Raw genomic sequence first — 23,077 nt, 5'->3', positions numbered from 1 at the left:
TCATTATTTTTCGTATTTTCCTTATTTTTTTCATCTGCGAAGCAGTTTCCCTGATTATCATTAGCGTTAGCAATATTGTCTGCGAAGCAGGTTCCCTGATTAATATTGACAATATCGTTAACAATAAAATTATTATTGACATTAGGATTATCATTGACATTAACATTATCATTAACTTTAACATTATTATTGACATTAACAATATCATTGACACGAGCATTATCATTGACATTAATATTGTCATCTGTATTATCTTTAATATTTGCAAAGCAGATTCCCTGATCGGCATTATCATTATCATTAACATTATCATTTACGTTTCCCTGATTTACATTGACATTATCATTAATTCTATGCGTCTCCGATCATCCGCGAAGCTGTTTCATCGATGCTTCTCCATCTTTACAACCCAAACAAAAAACTCATTATGCATTCCTGGCCATTTCACTTGATAAATTAAAATATTTAAAGCACTCTTTATTCTAAATCCTCTACCAATAAGATAGCTCATGTATAAACAATAAGCACCACAATAAGATTCATCATATTGTTGTATTCTCTCATTAGAGCCTAGTTCAACATGTTCTTCTAGGAATAATGGAGGAGTCTCAACACTAAAACTATCAAAGTAATACATGGGACCACCTTCTCTTCTTATAACTAAAACCAAATAAGTACCATCAGTTTGATGTAGATTTATAATAAGGTTGAAGTTAGGTTCTCTTGCGTTATCTGGTTTCTGACCTGTCATTACTATCTCAGATGGAGTTAGAATTATATCTTTACCTATATCTTTTATTCTGATTTTACTCATAGCTCTATTGTCAATACCAAATTTATTATTGAATTCCTCAAAAGTTAGGATAAGCATTTTTGTATGATCAAAAATGGAGACCGGTAGTGCAATTATAATATTTTCGTAATTTTGTTTTTTTTTTATATAATGTATCATTCATTGTCAAGTAAATATACAAAACGAGAAGAAATTTTTAGTGGTTCTAAAAATAGAAGTCTAGTGACATTTGAACATGAAAAGTCTCCATTACATACTATTGTTTCTGGTGGAACTGGAAAAGGTAAAACAAATTTTGTCAGACAATACTTGAAGTTATACTTAGATCAACATCTAGTTCAAGATCAAGACCAAGATCAAAACTCTTTAATCGTAGTGTGACTCCATTCAAAGATGAATATATGAATAAAAAGACTGGCACTTTAAACAAAAAGGGCGGAGATGATTTTGAATAATCTATATAAAAATAATCAAAAATTGAGAGATAAAAATATGAATTCCGCTGGAGATTAAGCTCGATTGAATAATGAACAGATTATAGATCAAAGATATAAATATAATACTCTTAATACGCTGGTTAAGGAAAATTTAAATAAGTTTATCTGGTCTAGAGGTAATACTAGAATTTTAATTGAAATTTTGTCCGGTTTCAAAAATCAATTTATAGAATGTTTAGAGTGTGATTATAAATGTGGAACTTCTTTTACTTTAGCTTTTCATAATAAAAGAGAACAAAATGATAAAATTAGTGACTGTGCATATGGGGATAAATCATCCTGTGGATTAGGTATCAGCAAAGCTGTTTCACAGAGTAGAGGAACTGGTTGGCATGCTTGGATGGAGTCCGTCCCAGATGAATGGGACTGTTTCAAACTGTCCTAGTTCTGGCTTTAAGTCTAGTTCTATTTCCAATTCTTGTTCTAGCTCTATTTCTCGTTCTCTTAACAATTCTAGTTTTTTTTCCAACTCTAGTTCTAGCTCTAATTGTAATTCTAATTCTATTCTAATTCTAGTTCTAGCATTAGTTCTAGCTCTAGCTCTAATTCTAAATGTAGTTCTAGTTCTATCTCTAGTTCTAGCTCTAAGCCTAGCCCCTCATATAGTTTTACTATAACCAAAATAAACTTTGATATAACAAATAAAATTTGTTATAAATTTATGGTTATAAAACGAATAACATCTTTTGATAAAAAGAAATCAATATGGAAAGAATGTAATTCACGTAAGGTTAGGTGTGAATATTGTTCTTCTATTTTTCGCTTTAGTAGGTTAAAGTGTCACATAAAAAGATTTCTTGAAGATATAGTTTTACCTAGCAGTGTTGATTCTATCAGGGAAACTGCTTCGCAGATTAATGGAATAAAACCTGTTAATGAATTTATTGAGTCTGAATTCTTAGAAGATCAGGGAAACAGCATACACATAGATATAGATAAATTATTAGAGGAATAGATTAGCCTGAGCTATTAGCCAAATTTTTTTCTCAGATAAATACCTTAGCAGGGGTATAGATAAAAATTTTAACCAGAAGTATAGATATAGATAAATGTTTTACCAGATGTATAGATATTGATAAATAATTAGCTAATGTATAGATATAGATAAATATTTAGCTAAGGTATAGATATCGATAAATATTTTAGACAGAGCTATAGATATAGATAAATATTTAGCTAGGGTGTAGAAATAGATAAATATTTAGCTTAGGTATAGGTATAGATAAATATTTTACATATATATATATATATATATATATATATATATATATATATATATATATATCAAGGAGCCTGCTTCGCAGACCTGCAAAGCAGTTTCACTGATCTGCAAAGCAGTTTCACTGATCTAGATATTTATCTTAATAAAATGACAACAACCTCATCTTATGGGAACTACAAACGATTACTATAGAGTTACCCAAACAAATGTAATTATACCAAGATACCAAATATAAGATAACTATAACAAATAATGTACTATATCAAAATGTAACAAAAGATAGAATAGAATATACTGAAATTCATATTAAAGATGAGTATGGAAGACCTAAAATGATTAATGGCTGTGTATTGAGTTTTACTTTTCATCTAACAAATGTAGCTGACCAAAGGTCCTTCTGATTTAATCTCTATCTATAATAATAGGTTTAATCATAGATATAGATATAGATTTAGATTTATACATATATATAGATATAGACGTAGACTTAGATTGAGTCATAGATATAGATTTAGTCATAGATATAGATATGGACTTAGTCATAGACTTAGACTTAGTCATAGACTTAGTCATAGTCATAGATTTAGACTTAGACTTAGTCATACTTATAGACACAGAATTAGACTTAGTCTTAGACTTAATCATAAAAATTATTAAACTATAAAACTCTCCAATCCTAATTAATTCTTAGTTTAACATTCATATTTTTATTTTTATATATATCAACGAAAATGTAATACACCAAGCTCTTTCCACACCTTATTACATATACTAGAAAAATCAGTATAACTAAGTTCAACATTATTTAAGAAATCTTGATATATAGTTGTGAGGACTTTACCTCTTTGTTCAAATAAAATATTTAGAATACAATTCTCTCTAACATTCTGTCCATCTACTGTGAATAGATTTTGATTAAGATATATGACATTACAATTTTTACCTCTACAAAAATGTTCATTGAAAGCTGGTTCTTTGGCTCTAACATCATCGAATATCATTAGTTTGTTTAAGTCTTTAGGTAGTTTATCAGGAGAGGGGAAATCTTTTATATCTTTAAAAAACTCAATATTTTTATGCTTCAGATCATTTTATTGATCAACAGTTGGACCAATGATATATACTTTGTCAAATTGTTGATTAGGCATTATTGTAGATTCCCATTAACATTAATAGAAATTTTATTAGTATAAGGGGCGAAGTCCTTGTTACCCCAACTACTATGGGTTATCGATGGAAGAGGCTTTGCCCTTGGTCCCCTAACAGCTTCTCGGATAGGTTTCACCCATGGATGTTTTTCACCGAATAGATATATAAAATTATCACCGTCATCATTATTATCGCTATCATTATTTTTCTTTTTTTTCCTTATTTTTTTCATCTGCGAAGCAGTTTCCCTGATTATCATTAGCGTTAGCAATGTTATCTGCGAAGCAGGTTCCCTGATCAATATTGACAATATCATTAACAATAAAATTATTATTGACATTAAGATTATCATTGACATTAACATTATCATTAACATTAACATTATTATTGACATTAACATTATCCTTGACACGAACATTATCATTGACATTAGTATTGTCATCTGTATTATCTTTAATATCTGCAAATCAGATTCCCTGATCGGCATTATCATTATCATTAACATAATCATCTACTATTCCTGATTTACATTGACATTATCATTAATTCTATGCGTCTCCGATCATCCGCGAAGCTGTTTCATTGATGCTTCTCCATCTTTACAACCCAAACAAAAAACTCATTATACATTCCTGGCCATTTCATTTGATAAACTAAAATATTTAAAGCACTCTTTATTCTAAATCCTCTACCAATAAGATAGCTCATGTATAAACAATAAGCAACACAATAAGATTCATCATATTGTTGTATTCTCTCATTAGAGCCTAGTTCAACATGTTCTTCTATGAATAATGGAGGAGTCTCAACACTAAAACTATCAAAGTAATACATGGGACCACCTTCTCTTCTTATAACTAAAACCAAATAAGTACCATCAGTTTGATGTAGATTTATAATAAGGTTGAAGTTAGGTTCTCTTGCGTTATCTGGTTTCTGACCTGTCATTACTATCTCAGATGGAGTTAGAATTATATCTTTACCTATATCTTTTATTCTGATATAAATCATAGCTCTATTATCAATACCAAATTTATTATTGAATTCCTCAAAAGTTAGGATAAGCATTTTTATATGATCAAAAATGGAGACCGGTAGTGCAATTATAATATTTTTTTCTTAATTTTGTTTTGTTATATATTGTATCCTTCATTATCAAGTAAATATACAAAACTAGAAGAAAGCTTTAGTGGTTCTAAAAATAGAAGTCTAGTGAGATTTGAACATGAAAAGTCTCCATTACATACTATTGTTTCTGGTGGAACTGGAACAGTTCAAACATATTTTGTCAGACAATACTTGAAGTCATACTTAGATCAATATCTAGTTCAAGATCAAGACCAAGATCAAAAGTCTTTAGTCGTAGTATGACTTCATTCACAGATGAATATATGAACAAAAAAGACTGACACTTTAAACAAAAAAGGGTGGAGATGATTTGAATAATCTATATAAATAATCTACATAAAAATATGTAAAAATCTGGTTGGCATGCAGATGAATGGGACCGTTTCAAACTGTCCTAGTTCTGGCTTTTAGTCTAGTTCTTTTTTCCAATTCTAGTTCTAGCTCTATTTCTCGTTCTATTACCAATTCTAGTTCTTTTTCCAATTCTAGTTCTAGCTCTGATTCTATATCTAATTCTATTCTAATTCTAGTTCTAGCTCTAGTTCTAGCTCTAGCTCTAATTCTAATTGTAGTTCAAAATCTATCTCTAGTTCTAGCTCTAAGTTAAGCCCCTCATATAGTTTTACTATAACCAAAATAAACTTTGATATAACAAATAAAATTTGTAATAAATTTATGGTTTTAAAACGAATAACATCTTTTGATAAAAAAGAAATCAATATGTAAAGAATGTAATTCAAGTAAGGTTAGGTGTGAATATTGTTCTACTAATTTTAGCTTTAGTAGGTTAAAGGGTCATATAAGAAGATTTCTTGAAGATATAGTTTTACCTAGGGGTGTTGATTCTATCTGGGAAACTGCTTCGCAGATTAATGGAATAAAACATGATAATGAATTAATTAAGTCTGAATTCTTAGAAGATCAGGGAACCAGCTTCGCAGATAAGTCTAATTCCGCTCCAGCTTCGATCGATAACTCTAATTCAACTTTTTAACTTCAATAGATAACCTCAATGAAACCAAGTATTATAAATATTATCTTTTAGTTTCCAAATTATTAGCCAAAGGCATAGATATAGATAAATTATTAGAGGAAAAGATTCGCCTGAGCTTTTAGCCAAATCTTTTTCTTAGATAAATATTTTAGCAGAGGTAGAGATAAAATTTTTAACCAGAAGTATAGATATAGATAAATGTTTTACCAGAAGTATAGATATTGATAAATATTTAGCTAATGTATAGATATAGATAAATATTTAGCTAAGGCGTAGATATCGATAAATATTTTAGCCAGAAGTATAGATATAGATTACGATTTAGCTAGGGTATATATATATATATATATATATATATATATATATATATATATATATAGATAAATGTTTAGCTTAGGTATAGGTATAGATAAATATTTTAACAAGAAGTATAGATATAGATAAATACTTTAGCCGGAAATATAGATATAAATAAATATTTTAGCCACAAGTATAGATATAAATAATTTTTTTTAAAAAAATTAAAGAAATTCGCATAAGCCACACAGTGCGCATAAGTACGGGTGTAAGGGTGTGCGGATCATGCGGGTTATAAGGCTCTTACTAGCTTTAGTGAAGCCTAAGCCTGTGCCTAGTTCGATATTTGAATTATTGAGTTACTAACAAAATTCGAGCAAAAAAGTTTTATCAAGTAGAGGGATTTTAATATTAGGGGATATCAATATTCATTTATCAGTAGTAAGGATATCAATGTTAATGTATCAATAGTAAGGATATGAATATTAATGCTAAATATATTTCCCAATAACAATCTTTTTTTATCAATTTCGAAAACTGTAATTCTATTATGCACCTAGTTTGGAGCTGACTATCCTTCTGGAGCTCTGCTATGAACATTGCTAGAAATATTCTTGCTAACTGGTCGAGCTCTGCTTTTGTTTGTTTGTTTTTTTGTTTGTTTCGTCAGTTATACATTTGTTCGTCAAATGATGAGAATTGTTTAAAATTTTTGGCTTGTTTCTGTAGTGAAGAGAAAGTCATGATGAGTAGCCAAAATGTTCGTCAAATGATGAGAATTGTTTAAAATTTTTGGCTTGTTTTTGTAGTGAAGAGAAAGTCATGATGAATAGCCAAAATGTGCCATGGAGAATAAATGTCCACTCATGAAGAATTCTTCTAGAACATACTATATGAAGTAACCTGATAAGCGTTACTTTTACAAATAAAAGAAAAATGAAAAATAGATTTTGTTACGCTCATGCTAGCCGCATTCAGGGAAAATGAGCCAAATTGTACTGGTAACTGGAACCCCTGTTTTTTCCACTACTCTTTATCTCATCAAAAAAAAATTGCAATTAAGCCTTAGAACACGCATCATCTTATAAATCTTAATTTTTGTCTCATTCCCCTCATGCCAGGCCTAAAATGATTAACTATGTTTGGATTGCACTAGCTTGTAATAAGCAGATACGGTCTCCAAAATGCAGTAGCTCGTAACAAAAATAAAACATGGAGTGAAAGCTGTACAGGTGGCGTAACAAGAAGTAGCTTGTAACAAAGTGCATTGATTTCCTCACGCTCAGTAACTAATCTTCATTCTGATTGGCTGGTCAGTAACAGTAATGTGTATATGGTGACCTCCGCAACATAGAGTCGCGATACGGTCACCATATACACATTACTCTAATTCCCTTTATATATCCACTACCATATATTCACTTCTTTTATATTTTAAATCTATCATTTCTTGTCTCACTTAGTGTAATCCACTAGTGTCGAGTTAAGCTGGTAATTATCCATTATCAGACGGATAGTTCGGGTTCTATCCCCACTGACTCCAGTGGACGTATCCCAGATATTACTAGTGAGACCGTGTAACAAGCACGTAAAACCAACTTGCGAAAATTGTTGTAACCACTTTGTGGATAACTTGAATAAAAAAACCAGCTTAAATCTTTTATAAATTTTAAATTTCTGCTAATATTTTATAAAAATTAATTGTGAAACCTAAATTCAACATTACTATCTCTAATACCTTTATCATCAAATTGATCAATAGCTATTTTGTATTGTTCTTTAGTTTCTAAATGATGCCTATTACTATCAATAGTATAATTAGTTACATACTTAGTTTTGCCTTCATATATAGCATTAGTATAACCTTCAAGTGTAATCTGTTTTTTAATAGTGGCTTTAGATATACCTTTTTAATTTTTTCTCTTATTCTCTTTTAACAGTATTGTAAAAATATGCTTTAGCTCTAAGGAAACGTGCTTCTATAATAGTATCATTAGGTAATTCATCCTTCATCTTACCTAACTCTTTATTATGTAAAAAATCTTTTATCTTATTCATTTCAGTTTCTATATTACTATCTAAAGGACTATTTATGTTTATAAAAATATTATCTGTATCTGTGTAATGATAACTACAATCTAACTCTTTCTCAAAGTAATCAAATAAGGCTTCATACACGAATAGTTTAGCTTTTTCTAATATAACAAATCAATATAATTAAACTTATCTAATTTAACATTACCTCTTGTTTTATGTACAGCTACTAGATCATCATCAAACTCTACAGAATATTTAAAACCAATTTTTTCTACTAATTTAATATATCTATCTACATCATTAACTAACTCTACATCTTGTCTATTATATACATTCTCTATTGTTTTTCCACAGAAGGCATTATTCATTAACTTAAAGATTACATCCCCAAATTTATCACCCTTAGCTTTAGCTTCTTTTCTTTTCCTTATATTAAACTCAAGTTAAAGTTTTAACCATTCACTCTTAATATATTCTATCTTTTGCTTAATTGTAATATCTTCCAACTTCAAACCACTAGCAAAATACCAATCTAACATCTCACCATCAATTACATAATCGTTTTTATCCGTTAACTTCAACATTAACTTCTCATTGGGTTTATATCCTTTCTTTTTGTTTTCATTTTGATAGTCTGTAAACTGATCAATGTTAGCTTTTGTCTTTTCAGGAAAGAATGGATATTTCTTTGTTTTTAGTTTTAAGTAATAATTATACTTTATATCAATGGTGTTGATATAACCTTTTGTGGAGCTAGATTGCAAATGTACATTATCATTGCACATACTAATCTGGCCAGTAGGTAAAGCTTGAACCATAGCAGAAGCGTATAATGAGTTGAAATCTAAGTATTTTAGATAATTCTCTTTCCTATTATACTCAGGATCTATCTGTTTGTTCATACAATTTACATGACATTCAGCTAATACTGAAGCTAACCCACCTCTAATACCATATTGTATTGTATCATAAATAATAACTGTATTTTTTTATAATACTTAAGTCTAACATTAGTATAGTTCAACCCACACAACCAGGTTAACCCAGGAGTAGAATATGTGTAACATGGATCTATTTCATATTATTCTAAACACATAGCCCTAAATTTCTCAAATACATCAACTGATAACAATACATCTGTTTTAAGATATAACATCATATAATCCTTTATTGTCTCACATTTAGTATCTTTCCAACAATCAATTGCTTGCTTATATTCTTTATCTGTAATTCCACTTTGTTTCAACTTAGAATAGAGTGCTTCCTTAGGTGGTAATTTGGTTTCATGTAGTTTATCTATACTATCAAACCATTCATATGGGAATATACATTTACGTCTTTCTAAGCCAGATTTATTTGATGTTATACATTCTTCATTACTCAATGTCTTACTTATAGCATCTAAACTAAGTGGATGGAAGAACCTAAACATATCTAATGCTTTTATATAACACATGTCAATACTAATATAAGTCTCATCAGTTTTAGTTAATACTTTAAGTTTAATCTTCTTTGCTAGTTTAGTTATAAATAAATGATTATCATAAATAGTAGAGTTAAATGCATATATTGGTACGAATTTATTCTTAGCTTGGAGGTTGCATTTATTATGAGCATAACCTCTAAACTTACCATTTAGATGATCATGATCTCTAACGACGTCTTCACCAATATACTCATTACAATAGTAACAACTACTATATAACGGAGTAATAATATCTTCATTAAGTGGAACTTTAATTTCAAATATATCTTTAAAAAACTTATTATAATAATTTACTCTACTTATGAACCAATCAACTACTTTATCACCACAGTTACATTCATACTTATCTTCTAATATATCAGGATAGTCACTTTTTATGTATAAGCCACAAGCAATAGGTAAGTGTTCACCATCTTTGTTTATACATTCAAAATCATAATACATAGCAAATGTTACTCTGTTTTTATAATGGAACTTATTAACTTTTAGATATTCATCTTTATGGAATGTTCTTCTTATATGTTTCTGTGTATTACATATATCCGAATGTTTATTTAATGCATCTTCTGTTCTAAATGATACACAACATTTTAGACATGGAAAACCTTTATTAAGATTAGATGATGTTCTTAATAGGAATGATGCATCTTTACATAGGAAGTAATGATTATCCCAGTATAATATATTACATCCTTTAGGATCATTATGATTGATTAAAACAGGATTTATAGTTTTATTTTTATTTAGATTGAATACATTAAATAATACTTATCTTTATTTAGTTCTTGTGTTTTCTTTAAGTGATAATAATCATGTGGAGGTGTAACTCCATTTGGTAATTTTATCTCTAATTTAATATGATCTGGTTTGTTATAATTACTAACTCTACTGGGATTATGTGGTGCAGGATGTAGATAGGCAATTAGACACCATAGTAAACATTTATTATCACTATTATGTATATTAAGTATATATCTAGATGTGAATGGTAACTCAGTATCACATCCACCACTGGGATAAAACCCAGATCTTTACCCCCAACTTTATCCAGGTGCATCTTTGTTTTTAAATGTTGATCCACACTATATTGACTCAGAGTAGTCGTGCATGTTACACACTCAAACTTACTCCCATTCTTTATTATTTCCGCATTAACTAGTCTTACATTATTCCTATGTTTTAATGTTGTTACATGTTTTTTATAAGCGGTATTATTATCAAGATACATATCACAACTATCACAAAACTTTATTCCTTCTTCAGGATACTGCTCATCTAACTTTTGTTCTATATCTTTATTAGTATCTTTTATTCCCCCATCCTTAGCTTCCTCAATAATTTTATTTCTATTATATAGTCGTGTGTTTTTTTTATGTTTAAGTGATTGAATATGTCTGTTATAATTCTTTGGAGTTAACTTTTCATTACATTCTTCACACTTAAACTTATTTGTTTTAGGCTTTTGGATATAGACAAATTAATCAGATGAATCTGAGTCTTAATCGGAGTCCTTATCCTTATCAGAATCTACATCTTTATCCTTATCAGAGCCTAAATCCTTATCTTTATCAGAACCTAAATCCTTATCCTTATCAGAACCTAAATCTTTATCTAAATCTGAATAATACTTTGCTTCAGTCTTTCGCAATGACTCACGCATATCGTTTTCTCTTTGTTTAAATTTTGCATCCTGTTTATCATACGATTCCTTTATTTCTTCATTTAGAAAATTAAACCTTCTGATTGATTCTAAAGATTTTTCTAAAATAATCTTTTGTCTTTTCTTATCTACTGGTTTGATTTCTTCCCTTGGTTTGTTTTTTATTTTTTAACATTTGGACCGCAATGCTAGTAGAACTAGATTGAGCTTTGTCACTTCCAAATTGTACTTGTCCATGAGATTGAGCTTGTTCACTCGTGGAATGAATGTAACCCGTAAAATCTTGTTGATTCATTTTTATTTGCCAAATTTTGAAATAATATTATTTATATACCTTTTCAATACTATAAAAATGATTAGTACCAAATGTGATAAATGTAAAAATAAGGCTTGATGTTGGAGTTGTGATGAGTGTCAAAGTAAACCATTCCAATGTTTTGTATGTAATAAGATTATAACATATAGAGACAGACATAATCATTTGCAAGTGCACTTTAATAATCCCAATCAATGTTTAGTATACAGAATGTGTAAAGTAAATAAACACATCACTCAGTAAAGATTTAAACATTTCTATTGTAGTTTATTTATATATCTCCATAGATATAGGTTTCATCATACGAAAGAAAGATTCTTAGAACATGCAAAGAAATATGATATCAGCGAAGCTAGTTCCCAGATTGAAGTTTAGTCCTATTAAAATGTTGCTGATGTTTCTGCTTATTATTATATTGCTATTTATTATTCTAATTGCTGATTGGAATTATGATAAATCTTCCAATTTAAGGAAGAGATTCACAGGATATAGGAATGTTGTACCAGAATCATCTGAAATTAAAAAAGATAACTTTTTTATTTATGGTTCATCTAATTCTGATAAAACAATTTTTAAAAAAGATTTTTGTGGTTTGTATAAAACTGTTAATGTGTTCTGTATCAACGGTAGTGAGTGGAAGGGATATAATGTATATGGAATTGATGATTTAAAAATATTAGATAATTTAGATAGTTTTGCTAATAGTCTTATTATATTTGATGATATGGGAGAAAACATTAGATTACCAGCTATAGACTCATTGTATTCTAAAGGTAGGCATCACAATATTAATATAATATGTGTAGGTCACACTGTAACACATTTAATTTTTAAAGCAAGAGATAACACCCCAGCTTTAAATATTACTTTAAATAGTTCACAACAATTATTTGAAAGAGTAAAAGAGAAGTTTAAAATTGATTCTAATCTATATAGATTTAAACATTATAACTATGGTGTGATAAATTATAAAACTATTATTGAATATTATATGGTATTAGATAAAGATAAAAATGTTGCATATGATTCTAGAATAGGTGATCTTGATATTGAGAATATGTTGATTATACAGAGTTTAAGGAAAAGGAATATAATATACTAAGTAGTTATTTAACAGATAGAATGATAGAACCAACACATATTAAACCAAAGGAGTTAATGTTCTATTTCGAAGAATATTTAGAGTTTAAGGGAATACATAAATCAATTAATTTATATAAAATATATACAAATATAAAAAATGTACTTAGTGAGATACATAGTGGATATGTTGCTGTATTTGATATAACTGCTTTAGTAGGAGTTGTATAAACTTACTTTCAAAAAAGTGGTAATAATGTTAATAATAATATTAATGGAATAAATATAATGGATATAGAAAAGGCAGAAATTAAATTAAGAAATGGTAAGAAGATGACAATAGGTTATGGTTTGATTGATAAAGACAAAATTGATCTCAATGATTCAATTAATACAATATATATGTTAGCTATTAGTCTCGTATCTATATATGCAACCCATAATGTTATTAATTCTAAAACTTAAAATGATATGTAGAGAATGTGATATTGAAATTGATAATAGTAGTGGATATCCAGAACATGAATTAATGAATCTTAAATAATAAATTACATAACAATTTAATTGAAAGATGTATGAAATGTATGCATAGAAAATATAGTGGCTATCACAATTTGGATAAATGTAAAGTTAATAGAACAGGCCTTATAACATCAGTACATAGTTATATTGATTATACTGATATTACTGATAGTGATAGTAATGATAATTTTGATATCATTAAAGATAAAGATGAAGAAAATTTAAGAAAGGTTTTGAATAGTCTAAAAGATAATATTATAGAGAATTTAAAAGATTACATTAAGAATGAATTAAAAACAGAAACTATAAATGAATTAAAAACAGAAATTTAAATGATTTAAAAACAGAAAGTAATTTTAAGAACAAAAGTAATAAACCAAAAATAAAACAACTAAAGTTTGTTGTTTATGTAAAATTGAAAAGAATGAAATTGTTGTTCTCAAAAAGTTTCATGTCCCATATGTAATATTTTTATAAATAGATCTTCTCTTAAAAAACATAAAAACAAGGGTACATAATAAATCAATTCCTGATTTAAAACAATATATTTAAAATGATTACAAATTACAAAGATTACATAAGAATACATAAGATTACATGGATTATTATGGAATATAAAGATTATTTTAATCATGATAATTCCGCATTCTGCGGGATTATCATGATTAAAATAATCTATATATTCCATAATAATCCATGTAATCTCATGTATTCTTATGTAATCTTTGTAATTTGTAATCATTTTAAATATATTGTTTTAAATCAGGAATTGATTTATTATGTACCCTTTTTTATGTTTTTTAAGAGAAGATCTATTTATAAAAATATTACCTATGGGACATGAAACTTTTTGAGAACAACAATTTCATTCTTTTCAATTTTACATAAACAACAAACTTTAGTTGTTTTATTTTTAGTTTCATTACTTTTGTTCTTAATATTACTTTCTGTTTTTAAATCATTTAAATTTCTGCTTTTAATTCATTTATAATTTCTGTTTTTAATTCATTCTTAATGTAATCTTTTAAATTCTCTATAATATTATCTTTTAGACTATTCAAAACCTTATTTAAATCTTCTTCAGCTTTATCTTTATTGATATCAAAATTATCATTACTATCACTATCATTAATATCAGTATAATCAATATGTTAAAAGGCCTGTTCTATTAACTTTACATTTATCCAAAAAGTGATAACCACTATATTTTCTATGCATACATTTCATACATCTTTCATTTAAATTATTATGTAAATTATTATAATGGTTCATCAATTCATGTTCTGGATATCCACTACTAGTATCAACTTCAATATCACATTCTCTACATATAATTTTTTGTTTTAGAATTAATAACATTATGGGTTGCATATATAGATACAAGACTAATAGCTAACATATATATTATCATAAAGGGATCATTGAGATCAATTTTGTCTATATCAATCAAACCATAACCTATTGTCATCTTCTTACCATTTCTTAATTTAATTTCTGCCTTATCTATATCCATTATATCTATACCATTAATATTCATATCAACATTATTACCACGTTTTTGAAAGTTAGTATATACACCTCCTACTAAAGCAGTTATACCAAATACAGCAACATATCCACTATGTATCTCACTAAGTACATTTTTTATATTTGTATATATTTTATATAAATTAATTGATTTATGTATTCCCTTAAACTCTAAATATTCTTTAAAATAGAACAATAACTCCTTTTGTTTAAAAAGTGTTGGTTCTATCTTTCTATCTGTTAAATAACTACTTAGTATATTATATTCCTTTTCCTTAAACTCTGTATAATCAACATATTCTCAATATCAAGATCACCTATTCTAGAATTATATACAACATTTTTATCTTTATCTAATACAATATAATAGTCACTAATAGTATTATAATTTATTACACCATAGTTATAATTTTTAAATCTATATAGATTAGAATCAATTTTGAACTTCTCTTGTACTCTTTCAAAGAATTGTTGTGAACTATTTAAAGTAATATCTAAAGCCGGGGTGTTATCTCTAGCTTTAGTATTTAAATCTGTTACAGTATGACCTACACATATTATATTAAAATTGTGATGTCAACCTTTAGAATACAATTAGTCTATAGCTGGTAATCTAATGTTTTCTCCCATATCATCAAATATAATAAGACTATTAGCAAAACTATCTAAATTATCTAATAATTTTAAATCATCAATTCCATATACATTATATCCCTTCCACTCACTACCGTTGATACAGAACACATTAACAGTTTTATACAAACCACAAAAATCTTTTTTAAAAGTTGTTTTATCAGAATTAGATGAACCATATATAAAAAAGTTATCTTTTTTAATTTTAAATGATTCTGGTACAACATTCCTATATCCTTTGAATCTCTTCCTTAAATCGGAATATTTATCATAATTCCAATAAGCAATTAGAATAATAAATAGCAATATAATAATAAGCAGAAACATCAGCAACATTTTAATAGGACTAAACTTCAATCTGGGAACTAGCTTCGCTGATATTATATTTCTTTGCATGTTCTAAGAATCTTTCTTTCGTATGATGAAACCTATATCTGTGGAGATATATGTAAAAACTACAATAGAAATGTTTAAATCTTTACTGAGTGATGTGTTTATTTACTTTACACATTCTGCATACTAAACATTGATTGGGATTATTAAAGTGCACTTGCAAATGATTATGTCTGTCTCTATATGTTATAATCTTATTACGTACAAAACATTGGAATGGTTTACTTTGACACTCATCACAACTCCAACATCAAGCCTTATTTTTACATTTATCACATTTGCTACTAATCATTTTTATAGTATTGAAAAGCTATATAAATAATATTAGTTCAAAATTTGGCATATAAAAATGAATCAACAAGATTATACCGGTTACAATCATTCCACGAGTGAACAAGCTCAATCTCATGGACAAGTCCAATTTGGAATTGGACAAGTCCAATCTGGAAGTGAGAAAGCTCAATCTAGTTCTACTAGCATTGCGGTCCAAATGTTAAAAAAAACCAATGGATGATATCAAACCAGTAGATAAGGAAAGACAAAAGATAGAATGAGAAAAATCTTTGGAATCAATCAGAGGGTTTAATTGTGTAAATGAAGAAATAAAGGAATCGTATGATAAACAGGATGCAAAATTAAAACAAAGAGAAGAAGATATGCGTGAGTCATTGCGAAAGACTGAAGCAAAGTATTATCCAGATTTAGATAAGGGTTTGGGTTCTGATAAGGATACGGATTTAGCTTCTGATAAGGATAAGGATTTAGGCTGTGATAAGGATAAAAATGTAAGGATAAGGACTCCGATTTAGACTCAGATTCATCTGATTATTTTGTCTATATCCAAAAGCCTAAAACAAATAAGTTTAAGTGTAAAGAATGTAATGAAAAGTTAACTCCAAAGAATTATAACAGACATATTCAATCACTTAAACATAAAAAGAACGCACGACTATATAATAGAAATAAAATTATTGAGGAAGCTAAGGATGGGGAATAAAAGTTACTAATAAAGATATAGAACAAAAGTTAGATGAGCAGTATCCTGAAGAAGGAATAAAGTTTTGTGATGGTTGTGATATATATCTTCAAATAATACCGTTTTTTATAAACCTGTAACAACATTAAAACATAGGAATAATGTAAGACTAATTAATGGGGAAATAAAAAAGAATGGGAGTAAGTTTGATTGTGTAACATGCAAGACTACTATGAGTCAATATAGTGTGGATCAACATTTAAAAACAAAATTGCATCTAGATAAAGTTGGGGTAAAGATCTGCGAAGCAGTTTAACTGATACGGATATAACTGGAGGTGATAATAATAATATAGCTAGGGAAGATAATAATATAACTGAAGGATATTGCAATATATGTAATACCAGATATAACAATAAAAATGAACACAATGAATCAGAAGAGCATAAAGAAAAAAATAATCAGAAAAAACTTGTTGATAAGACGTGGAGAGTTAAAGTTAGTGAGTTAGGATTAGATCATATTATGAAGCATAATCAAATAATAATAACCAGTGGTAATTATGAAGATCCTAAATTCTTGAATATACTGGAGTCATTGCATAACATACATCCCTATATTAAGTTTAACACCTTTGATGTAGTTAAGTATACAAAACCTACAGATGATAAGTTAGAAGAAAATGAATTTACATTTAGGTTATTGACCAGACAATATAATGGTGCACATGACTTGGATTTATTGAATGGGGAACTAGAGACAAGAATGCAGGAACAAGAAATGAACCAATCTGGTTGGAGCATGCATAGACTTGTAAAAGAACAATGTATATACATAGGTTTTATCCTAGTGGTGTATGTGATACTGAATTACCATTCACATCTAGATATTTACTAAATATACATCATAGTGATAATAAATGTTTACTATGGTGTCCAATTGCTTATCTACATCCTGCAACACATAATCCCAGTAGAGTTAGTAATTATAATAAACCAGAATATATTAATGAGATAAAAATTACCAAATGGAGTTAAACCTCAATATGATTATTATCACTTAGAGAAAATACAAGGACTAAATGAAGATAAAGTATTATTTAATGTATTCAATCTAAGTAAAAAATAAAACTATTAATCCTGTATTAATCAATCATTATGATCCTAAAGGATGTAACATATTATACTGGGATAATCATTACTTCCTAAGTAAAGATGTGTCATTCCTATTGAGAACATCATCTAATCATTATAAAAGTTTTCCATGTCTAAAATGTTGTGTATCATTTTGAACAGAAGATGCATTAAATAAACATTTGGATATTTGTAATACACAGAAACATATAGGTAGAAGAACATTCCATAAAGATGAATATCTAAAGTTTGATAAGTTCCATTATAAAAACAGAGTACCATTTTCTATGTACTATGATTTTGAATGTATAATAAAAGATGGTAGACACTTACCTATTGCCTGTGGTTTATATATAAAAAGTGACTATCCTGATAAATTAGAAGATAAGTATGAATCTAACTGTGGTGATAAAGTAGTTGATTGGTTTATAAGTAGAGTAAATTATTATAATAAGTTATTTAAAGATATATTTGAAACTAATATTCCACTTAATGAAGATAGTATTACTCCGTTATATAGTAGTTGTTACTATTGTAATGAGTATATGGGTGAGGACGTCGTTAGAGATCATGATCATCTAAATGGTAAATTTAGAGGTTATGCTCATAATAAATGTAACCTCCAAGCTAAGAATACATCCGTACCAATATATGCATTTAACTCTATTAATTATCATAATCACATATTTATAACTAAACAAGCAAAAAAGATTTAACTTAAAGTATTAACTAAAACTGATGAGAATTATATTAGTATTGATATGGATTGTATAAAAGCATTAGATATGTTTAGGTTCATCCATCCACTTAGTTTAGATGCTATAAGTAAGACATTGAGTAATGAAGAAGGTATAACATTAAATAAATCTGGCTTAGAAAGACGTAAATGTATATTCCCATATGAATGGTTTGATAGTATAAAAAAACTACATGAAACAAAATTACCACCTAAGGAAGCACTCTATTCTAAGTTGAAACAAAGTGGGATTACAGATAAAGAATACAAGCAAGCAATTGATTGTTGGAAAGATACTAATTGTGAGACAATAAAGGATTAAATGATATTATATCTTAAAACAGATGTATTGTTATCAGTTGATGTATTTGAGAAATTTAGAGCTATGTGTTTAGAATCTTATGAAATAGATCCATGTTACACATATTCTACTCCTGGGTTAACCTGGTTGTGTGGGTTGAACTTTACTAATGTTAGACTTAAGTATTATAAAAAAATACAGATATTATTTATGATACAATTCAATATGGTATTAGAGGTGGGTTAGCTTCAATAATAGGTGAATGTCATGTAAAATGTATGAACAAACAGATAGATCCTGAGTATACTAGGAAAGAAATTTATCTAAAATACTTAGACCTCAACTCATTAAACGCTTCTGCTATGGTTCAAGCTTGACCTACTGGCGAGATTAGTATGTGCAATGATAATGTATATTTGCAATCTAGCTCCACAAAAGGTTATATCTACACCATTGATATAAAGTATAATAATGACTTAAAACTAAAAACGAAGAAATATCCATTCTTTCCTGAAAAGACAAAAGCTAAAATTGATCAGTTTACAGACTATCAAAATGAAAACAAAAAGAAAGGATATAAACTCAATGAGAAGTTAATGTTGAAGTTAACGGATAAAAACGATTATGTAATTGATGGTGAGATGTTATATTGGTATTTAGCTAGTGGTTTGAAGTTGGAAGATATTACAATTAAGCAAAAGTTAGAATATAGTAAGAGTGAATGGTTAAAAACTTATATTGAGTTTAATATTAAGACAAGAAAAGAGGCTAATTCTAAGGGTGATAAATTTGGGGATGTATTCTCTAAGTTAATGAATAATGCCTTCTATGGAAAAACAATAGAGAATGTATATAATAGACAAGATGTAGAGTTAGTTAATGATGTAGATAGATATATTAAATAAGTAGAAAATTTTGGTTTGAAATATTCTGTAGAGTTTGATGATGATCTTGTAGCTGTACATAAAACAAGAGGTAATGTTAAATTAGATAAGTTTAATTATATTGAATTTGTTATATTAGAATAAGCTAAACTATTCATGTATAAAGCTATATATGATTACTTTGAGAAAGAGTTAGATTGTAGTTATCATTACACAGATACACATAGTATATTTATAAACATAAACCTTCCTTTAGATAGTAATATAGAAACTAAAATGATTAAGATAAAAGATATTTTACATAATTATGAGTTAGGTAAGATGAAAGATGAATTACCTAATGATACTATTATAGAAGCATGTTTCCTTAAATCTAAAGCATATTGTTACAATACTGTTAAAAGAGAAGAAGAGAAAAAGTTAAAAGGTATAACTAAAGCCACTATTAAAAAACAGATTACAATTGAAGATTATACTAATGCTATATATGAAGGCAAAACTAAGTAAGTAACTAATTATACTATAGATAGTAATAGGCATCATTTAGAAACTAAAGAACAATACATAATAGCTACTGATCCATTTGATGATAAAGGTATTAGAGATAGTAATGGTGAATTTAGGTTTACAGTTAATTTTTTATAAAATATCAGCATAAAGTTAAAATTTATAAAAGAGTTAAGCTGGATTTTTTATTCAAGTTCTCCGCAAAGTGGTTACAACAATTTTCGCAAGTTGGGTTTACTTTCTTGTTACACGGTCTCACTAGTAATATCTGGGATACGTCCACTGGAGTCAGTGGGGATAGAACCCGAAATATCCGTCTGATAATGGATAATTACCAGCTTAACTCGACACTAGTGGATTACACTAAGTGAGACAAGAAATGATAGATTTAAAATATAAAAGAAGTGAATATAGAGTAGTGGATATAAAAAGGGAATTAGAGTAATGTGTATATGGTGACCGTATCGCGACTCTATGTTGCGGAGGTCACCATATACACATTACTGTTACTGACCAGCCAATCAGAATGAAGATTAGTTACTGAGCGTGAGGAAATCAATGCATTTTGTTACAAGCTACTTGTTGTTACGCCACCTATACAGCTTTCACTCCATGCTTTATTTTTGTTACGAGCTACTGCATTTTGGAGACCGTATCTGCTTATTACAAGCTAGTGCAATCCAAACACAGTTAACCACTTTAGGCCTAGCATGAGGGGAATGAGACAAAAATTAAGATTTATAAGGTGATGCGTGTTCTAAGGCTCAATTGCAATTTTTATTTTGATGAGGTATAGAGTATTGGAAAAAACAGGGGTTCCAGTTACCAGTACAATTTGGCTCATTTCCCTGAATGCGGCTAGCATGAGGGGGATGAGACAAATCGGAGTGGTGGCTGCAACCCCTGTTTTTTTCACTACTCTGGGACCCACAACCTTCAGGTCGACTAACTATATAAAACTGCTTTAAAAGCAAAGGAAATGAGGAAAAATGAACATTTCTTTTTAGATCAGAGCTGTCAGCCATGGCCTGTACTCGAGTGACGTCATGACAATTGAAGACTCCCCCAACCCTCTTCCCCCTAGAGAGAACTCAACTGCACGGGTAGTGGGTGCTCGGGAAATCACCATGGCTATTGAGTACTTTGGAGTTACTCAAGTAAGATTATCCGAATGTCTCTTTTTACAAAGAACAAATGATAAAATTTAAGTAGGGAAAATACTGAATGAAATTTGACTTTGTATAAGATGGACAGTGTGAAAGTTAGGGGAGAATGGTATATGATGTATACCTGTTGACATAAATAAACTAAGTGACAGTCCAACAACACTACTCCGTTTGTGCTCAAATTTAAAATAGAAATGGCAACAGTTAAGGCAGATAAGTGACTCAAGTCCGTCTGGCCTATACCTTTCTCGGTTCGCAGGCCTCATCCAGGGTATTAGAGTGTTTTTAGCTGTTTGAAGAGTGAGCATAATGTTTTCAGTACCTCATAGTGGCTGTCTCCCCTCCAGAAGGAAACTGTGCATCAGTGTGCACATACAATGCACCCTCTACCACTTCAGTCCACATCAATGGTCTCACTCCAGGAAGAGATTACAACATCTCCCTCTGGACAGAGAGCTATGGGAAAGAGAGTGAACCCCTGGTAATTCAGGAACAACTGGAACCTGGACAGATAACATACTTCCTACTAGTGGTCTCATCAAACAAGGTCCGATTCCAAATTAGATTTTAACATGTACCCAAATTTAGCAATACTTAATAAATGAGTGAATATAGAATTTCTTCAGAATAACTCCGCCAAAATTATCAATAGAAGTCAGCACAGTTTTCAGAAATAGCTATACGACAATGTGAAACCAGAGTTTTCCTTGTGTGGTCCGTAATTTGTGCGTTAGGAAGACACCAGAGGCAGTTGAGAAAATGAGGGATAAATTATTGAATTCCTTCTCTAACCTAGAATCAGCATTGGGCTCTGTATCACTACTCAATTCATTTTGCTACCATTTAGGGTTCTGACATGGTTTTCATGTGGTCTATAAATGGGTCTTATATAGTTCTAAGATTTCACTTTGATGATTTCCATGAGGTACATCATTCTTGCGTGGACTTCTCTTTCTAAGACAGAGTTCCTCTCATACAGAGGTAGAAAGACAATCCCGTACAAGCTTAATTATTAAAAAGTCCGCTACACTCGCACCTAAGAGAGATCCAGTCGTAATAATTTGATCCTCAAGGTTGTTCACACTGTAATAACTGCATCATCAAATGTGTTCAATTCACAAAAACTAGTTCTTCAATTTTTTTCTCTGCAGATAATAATGATTGGTTCCTGAAACCTGAAATAATTTGCTACAAGCAGTCGTTTTACGTAGAAAAACAGAATAATTTTCAAATATACTCACAGGGCGCTCCTAACCTCCTTGCCTCCTTAATGCTGCGAGCGATTTCGATAAAACATCGTCCTCTTTAATAAACCAATGTGATTTTCAGAAAAAAAGAACGAGTTTTTTGTAAAACTTTACCTAGTGCCGTCCCAGACCAAACACCAAGTCAATTTCAGTACTGGGTAAGTCTAAATATGAGTCTTATTTCATTACTGATTCAGAACCATGTTCATGTCACTTTTTACACTTGGCCGTCTAAATCCAAGTCTGGGCTCAGACTTGGCAAGTCTGATACAAGTCTGATTTAAGACTTGGCACGTCTAAATCCAATTCAAAATTTTCACTTAAAATTTTTTGAAAGTTGGTTTTGACTTGGGAATCAAATTCCAAGCCTTACCAGACTTGTAAGACTTGTAT

General features: G+C 29.0%; 1 protein-coding gene across 1 annotated transcript in view; it reads left to right on the top strand.

Moving 5' to 3' along the window:
• LOC142345915 (uncharacterized) overlaps nucleotides 1-23,077 on the top strand; it is a 171,232-nt gene that overhangs the window by 37,117 nt on the left and 111,038 nt on the right. The window contains exons 4-5 of the mRNA XM_075398365.1: nucleotides 21,279-21,428; nucleotides 21,757-21,984. Coding sequence (XP_075254480.1) covers nucleotides 21,279-21,428; nucleotides 21,757-21,984 — 378 coding nt within the window. The remainder of the gene's footprint in view (nucleotides 1-21,278; nucleotides 21,429-21,756; nucleotides 21,985-23,077) is intronic.

Source organism: Convolutriloba macropyga, chromosome 9 (assembly GCF_964194025.1).
Source record: "Convolutriloba macropyga chromosome 9, txConMacr16.3, whole genome shotgun sequence".
Classification (NCBI taxonomy): Eukaryota; Metazoa; Xenacoelomorpha; order Acoela; family Convolutidae; genus Convolutriloba; species Convolutriloba macropyga.
The sequence above is the reverse complement of the archived record's forward strand: the minus strand, read 5'-3'. Positions and strand labels throughout refer to the sequence as shown.